The sequence below is a fragment of the Nicotiana tabacum genome, chromosome 11 (assembly GCF_000715075.1).
Source record: "Nicotiana tabacum cultivar K326 chromosome 11, ASM71507v2, whole genome shotgun sequence".
In the NCBI taxonomy this organism is placed as follows: Eukaryota; Viridiplantae; Streptophyta; class Magnoliopsida; order Solanales; family Solanaceae; genus Nicotiana; species Nicotiana tabacum.
Window position 1 is genome coordinate 18,334,655 of NC_134090.1, and position 7,114 is coordinate 18,341,768.

Below are 7,114 nucleotides of genomic sequence, written 5' to 3' on the forward strand. Positions count from 1 at the left end.
ACAGAATCTAATCATGTTATATGTATTTATTGAATTTGTTATATTATAGCCGAGTATATAGTTGTATTTCGATGTATTTTGACTAGTTATATATATAACTCAGGCACTGTCTATAATAAATTGTCAAAGTATATGTGGACAAGGTTGTATTCGAATGTATCCAGCACAGTACTGCAACTAAATGTATCCAAAATCTATTCACGAAAAGTATTTCAGAATTTATTACTTGACAATGTCATCATAAGTATTGACAAATCATTGGAGCACTAGTACATGTCAGAGTGTTAACTAAATCCTACGTGGAGAATTTCTACACGTTCGCTTGTTATGTCCTCTCTACCCACATATGCTACATGAATGTTGATTTTTCGGCTGCAGCAATTCACTTAAAGGTTTATCGCACTTTTTCTTTGGCCTTCCAGGAGGTCTTTTCCATTTGGGTGGTAATACAACCTCCTCTGCAACATGTGCTAGTATATTCCAGTAATTTTTGTCCAGTAGCGGGTACATAGACACATCGTATGTCATTACAACAAAATTTGGTTTGTAATAGTTAGAGCAATATTCTTCTGGCATTAGAAACTTGCTCTTCAATACATACCAAGCATGTGGACATGGTAATTCATCAACTTGGAACCTCCCACAAACACATTTTCTCTCTAACAGGCAGACAGTGTAATGTCTCCCTCCATCGTTAACTATATGTAAGTATTCAATTGATGGTACCACCTACATCTAAACATAGACCTATAAGTTTTGAGCACATATAACTGAATTACCATATGTATAATGCTGAATTACTCAGTTACATACAACTGAAATATTTGCATACATAAGAATACATCATATATTTAGACCGGCAGACTATAAACTATAATTACGTCTTATCTTATGAATACTATTACATACATCAAAAATCTGCTGTACTTTAGGCAACTGAAGTGTAACAAAAACATTATAAGGCTACGACATGACAATGAGCCTATATAAAAAATTCTGTATAATACAGATTTGTCAGTTGTATTCTGATGTATTCGCATAGTTGTATTTATAAGGATTTTCAAAGTTCCCATTAGTGTTTTATTCTAATTGCAATGTCTTTATTTGTTGTATGTGTATGTATTATATTAGGACATATATTTCTATCAATTATATCTTACTCTAGTTGATTTTTGCAGCATATATTTAGTTGTATTCATATGTATTCATGTCAGATCTTCGATAAAATATGTGTTGTATGTAGTTGAATTTAGTTGTATTCATGTCAGTTGTATTATGAAAAATGTGTTGTATTCAGTTGTATTCATGTAAGTTATTTCAGAAAACAATAAAGCTATATAATACAATGACATTAAAATAAAACTTACAGTCATGCGTGTAGACATTGCCTCATTCAAAGTCAGCATCTCCTGGTATTTTTTTCCAAGCGTTGTGTATGTCTGTGTAGCTTCTTTGCGGTTACTACAATTCCAACATCCAAACATCTTCCTAACTTCTTCGAGGAAGTCGTATATTGACAATTCCCTTGATGACACTAGTGTGGCATTGATTGACTCAGTAATATTTGACATCCTTGTCCATCCCCTGTTAACAGGTGCATACAACCTAGCCCACTTTTCGTATCCAGCTAACTCCAAGTATTCTTTCACCCTAATATCTACCTTCTCCACCTTCTCCATCAGACTGTCAAATTCAGCTTGTGTGTATTCTTTTGCCATCGAGAAGTATATCTCACTCAACTTGGCATGGCTCTTTTTGAATTTCTTATATACGTTGTTCCAGAGATGCTATATACAAGCAAAATGCGGTACATATGGATACACTCTCGATACAGATTTAATGATACTCTCATTTCTATCTGAAACGATGCACATGTTTTTCCCGTCACTGTATGCTATCTTGAACTGCTCAAAGAACCATGTCCAAGCAGTATCGTTCTCTGAATCAATAACACCATATGCTAGTGGCAATATATGACCTGTAAAGACAGTTGAATACATTTTTTAAAACATGTATTTCAATCTTTAAAATATTAACAGATTTTATTATAACTCACGTACTCACCTGCACCATCCAACGTGCTTGCCGAAACGAATGTCCCGGTGTAGTAAGATTTTAGGTGACTTCCATCCACAACAACAATGGGTCTACAATGATCAAACCCCTTTATAAAGGTATATAAAGATATATACACGTACATGAATTCATTTTTGGGCAATTTTACCATTCTGATATGGGAACCTGGATATGCCATATCCATTGTATATAAGTATCCTGGTAATTTTTTGTATGAATCAGCCGGTTCACCTCTCAAAAAATTCATTGCCTTTTCTTTAGCCCTCCACGCCAACATGTAGCTAACATCTACACCTAAATCTGATGTCACATCATCAATAATATCCTTTGGGGTGTATTTCCTCTTATGATTAGTAAGCTTCTGCCTAATCATACCACCTATAAGGCTACTACTTGCCTGCCGCTGCTCATACACCTTGTCCTTCAGCGGACATGTATGGTTATCAATGAACTCTCTCACTTTTAATAATTCTAATTTGTTAATGCTTGAAGCCTTAAACTTCCATTCACAATTTTCTGACATACATAATAATACATAGCTGCAAAGAATTAATCATTGTACATATGATTAGCATAAATATTTACAAAAAAATGCACTCATATACACACGAATACAATCTGACTTGAATACATTCTGACATCTATATATATAAATTATTATACAACTAAATTCAATTATAGTTATATGCATTTAAATACAATGAATACAACTGAATACAATTATTGTTATATACATACACTTAAAAGGACAATAAACAAAATACGAAAATAATTAGAGACAATGTAATGTAATTATACCAGTAAAATACATATAAATACATGTATTTAAGGACCATAAACAAACATATGTTAAACACATCAGTGATGATCAAGTGTAAATCCACAAATACGCATAAATACATCAATGTTTAACTTACAGCTCGAACCAATAATACAAAATACAAAAAAAATTAAATACACGCAAACCTGACAACATTAGACCTATCAACCCGGAATTGAAACCTTTGAGATATAGCATAATGCTCCATCACCTCTTTCAATGTAGCCTTGTCCTTATATACTTGTCCAACAATAACCTCCCTTTGATTAGTTTTTGAAATTATCAAATCCTTGTTCAGTTCAAACACCCCAATTGCTTCTCCTGAATTGACAAAATCTAGAGCAAGCGTGTCATTTGTACTGGAATCATACCTTTAAAGTGATTCGTCTATTTGCACAATATCGCCTTGACTTAAATTACCACCGGATACAAGTTCTTTTTCAATCGTTGTTATGCACAAAGGAAATATCCCGAATTCTCAGTTCTCTTTTTTCAACTCTACATATACCATGTAACCCATGTCATTGTGTATTTCCATTAGCGTGCTATTCCTTTCTACTTTGTATTGAATTTTAATGGACTTTGTGCTCAAATCTATGCCCAGTTGATTAGAAATTGAAGCAACCAAATCATTATACGATGCATACTCCTTTATCAGTATTCCCTCAATTAAAAAATCAACGTAATTGCCCTCATCGTTCCACTTGCCAGAATGACGCAACAACACTGTTAAACTTGCCATATGTATAATAGAACTATACCGTATTTTGTATACAATTGTATCAATCGTAATTTTCCGTGGTTGAATTGAGAACTGCGAATAGAGAAAAGGGAGAAGTGAATGGAAGAACTGCGAACAGATGTTGCTCTTGTTTTCGCTAATTTTTTGTTGAAACGTGAATGGAAGAATACAGATTAATGGGTAATAGTTTTTGTTCGTTGAGTTAAATTAGGAGAATATCAGGTGATTTGATTTCCTTTCTGTTTTTAATTAGTTCAACCTTCCAGGTTTTACGCAAATACATTACTGTACTCACGATAAGGCCGCGAGAATACAGTCAAATACATATCAACTTTGGCTGGAATTCCCTTTTTAACGGCTATTTTTGCTATTGTGTTAATGAATACAATAGCTTAAATACATCAAATATATTGTATAACCACATAAAAGGTATCTATAACACGTAATATAGTAAAATGTATCTATAAATGGCTAATTAGACCTAAAAGATGGTGCTTTAGGAAAAATTCTATTTAAGGAATTTTTACCTCCTATAGCAAAGGTCTAGTTCAACCTTCCAGGTTTTACGCAAATACATTACTGTATTCACGATAAGGCCGCGTGAATACAGTCAAATACATATCAACCTTGGCTGGAATTCCTTTTTTAACGCCTATTTTTGCTATTGTATTAATGAATACAATAGCTTAAATACATCAAATACATTGTATAACCACATAAAAGGTATCTATAACACGTAATATAGCAAAAGGTATCTATAAATGGCTAATTAGACCTAAAAGATGGTGCTTTAGGAAAAATTCTCTTTAAGGAATTTTTACCTCCTATAGCAAAGGTTAATCCCCTATTTATTTAAAGTAAATACTATTTATGCACAAAGGATACATCCCGAATTCCCTGTTCTCTTTTTTCAACTCTACATACACCCTGTAACCCATGTCATTATGTATTTACATTGGCGTGCTATTCCCTTCTACTTTGTATTGAATTTTAATGGACTTTGTGCTCAAATCTATGCCCAGTTGATTAGAAATTGAAGCAACCAAATCATTATACGACGCATACTCCTTTATCAGTATTCCCTCAATTGAAAAATCAACGTAATTGCCCTCATCGTTCCACTTGCCAGAATGACACAACAACACTGTTAAACTTGCCATATGTATAATAGAACTATACCGTATTTTGTATACAATTGTATCAATCGTAATTTTCCGTGGTTGAATTGAGAACTGCGAACAGAGAAAATGGAGAAGTGAATGGAAGAACTACGAACAAATGTTGCTCTTGTTTTCGCTATTTTTTTTGTTGAATCATGAATGGAAGAATACAGATTAATGGATAATAGTTTTTGTTCGTTGAATTAAATTAGGAGAATATCAGGTGATTTGATTTCCTTTACGTTTTTAACTAGTTCAACCTTCCAGGTTTTACGCAAATACATTACTGTATTCACGATAAGGCCACGTAAATACAGTCAAATACATATCAACCTTGGCTGGAATTTCCTTTTTAATGCCTATTTTTGCTATTTTATTAATGAATACAATAGCTTAAATACATCAAATACATTGTATAACCACATAAAAGGTATTTATAACACGTAATATAGCAAAAGGTATCTATAAATGACTAATTAGACCTAAAAGATGGTGCTTTAGGAAAAATTCTCTTCTTTTAACCATTTTGTCACCACTATACATGAGATAAACGGATATACATGGTAATATATACTGGCATATAAAGTGATATACGTGGATATATAGAGGGACATACACAAAATGTAGCATTCATTAATCTCAGAGTTTTTAATCTGAAAATCATCCCAAATTCGCCTTAAATCATCTCTAAATACCTCCAAAATTCGATATTCAAATTTCTTAAAACGTTTTCTAAAAATATCCAATATTACCCAATCGAAAGTTATATAATTTCAGCAATAGTTATTGGAGGAGAATAATGTAATAGGGAGATTTGGGAAGAAAGACTGAAAATTTTGGGGAGAAATAGAAGAAAGATTATTGGAAGGGAGCTAGAGTAGAGGTATTCAACGAAGAGAGGAGAGAGAGAGAGAGAGAGAGAGAGTTGCATCTTCTTCTTATTCTTCTTCTTCTTCTTCTCTTTTAATTATTGTGAGCTAACCGAGTTTGACTATAAAATACTAATTTATCAAATTAAAATATAAATGTGGACTGCAAGGTGCCAATAACTATAAATTGGGCTTATTTATTAGGTTAGATTGTCTTGCAATGCCAAATTCCCTTGAATAAACCGATTTACCCTTAAAATCGTATAACAATTGAATTTATACGTGGTTCTAAAGATAAGTGATATGAATTGATACAAGGGCAAGAAATTATATTAATGTAGAAATAAACTGTAGAAAGATAAATACAACCTTCACAAATGTAGCAAACTTTGGCCTTATGAGATTGATTTCCCTTTAGCCAATAATGATATTATGGAACACAGGGTAGAAATAAATTGAAACTAGAAGTGACAGTATATTGATTAGAAGTGTATTTCAATGCCGCTATGAATAACTCAGTCTCCTCTATTTATTGGGGGAAAATCTCCCATTTTTTGCATTATTCTATAAGAAAATATAGGTCTTTCTGACCGTTAGCTACCTTTTCCACTAATACCATGATTCACACTATAATAATTAGTTAGTGGCAAGAGTCACCCTTATCGGCTGAGCTGGCAGGCCTTATCTTCAAGGCCGTTAAGAATATGATCGATTATGTCCTCGACAAACTCGGGGGCAAGTTTGATAATTTCGATGGTCGGCTTCGATATTGCTTTCGAGTCTGGTATTTATCATATTCCGAACCGGCTGACTATGTTGGACATTAGATCGAACCCCGAACTTGGATATTGAGGCCTATGTCACCCATGACTTCGGTTTCTACCCTGATACAGATGTGCCAACTCCGGTCTATTGCTTCAGGTTCCTGATCGAGCATCGGGCTCGAATTTTATCGTATACAGACAATCCCCTTGTTTTTTGGAGAGTAAACAATAAGAAACGATTTGAATCCTCGATCTTCACCTTGATAAATCATGATGTAAGTGACAAAAGGTCATCGAAACGTCCCATCGATAAAATTTTCAAGGCATTAAATGTGCGTCAGTCGACGGTCGGCCATTACTGGATTTGAACCGCCATTTGAAACCTATAAATATACCCTTCTTCTTTTGCCCAAACTTTACATCCAAACTTTCTTCACTCTCATTTTCAAAATCCATTGCAATTCTCAGTGCTTGTATCAGAGATCTCTGCGAAGTTTTTTGCCTATTATTGCCTCATAATACCAAGTATCCCTTCTGACTTCTTCTTGTTCTTATTTACCCACAAAAGAAAATGGTTAAGACCTCCAAAACTGTTCCACAAAAGGCAACTACTTACTCGTCACGGTCGGCCAACGAGGAACCATTGGCGGAACCACGCCCTGAAGAGTTTTTTCCCAGAGGGT

General features: G+C 33.8%; 2 protein-coding genes across 2 annotated transcripts; both read right to left on the reverse strand.

Moving 5' to 3' along the window:
- Positions 1-336: 336 nt before the first annotated feature.
- On the reverse strand, positions 337-1,718 carry LOC142165754 (uncharacterized). Its single transcript, XM_075224124.1, has 2 exons — positions 1,368-1,718; positions 337-729 (listed from the first exon to the last, which is right to left on the reverse strand). Exons 1-2 carry the CDS (start codon positions 1,716-1,718, stop codon positions 337-339), a joined length of 744 nt encoding a protein of 247 aa, XP_075080225.1.
- Positions 1,719-1,787: 69 nt separating this feature from the next.
- Positions 1,788-6,887, reverse strand: LOC107798172 (uncharacterized). Its single transcript, XM_075224125.1, has 4 exons — positions 6,827-6,887; positions 3,043-3,217; positions 2,065-2,615; positions 1,788-1,978 (listed from the first exon to the last, which is right to left on the reverse strand). The coding sequence occupies exons 1-4, from the start codon at positions 6,885-6,887 to the stop codon at positions 1,788-1,790; spliced, it is 978 nt and encodes a 325-aa protein (XP_075080226.1).
- Positions 6,888-7,114: the final 227 nt, after the last annotated feature.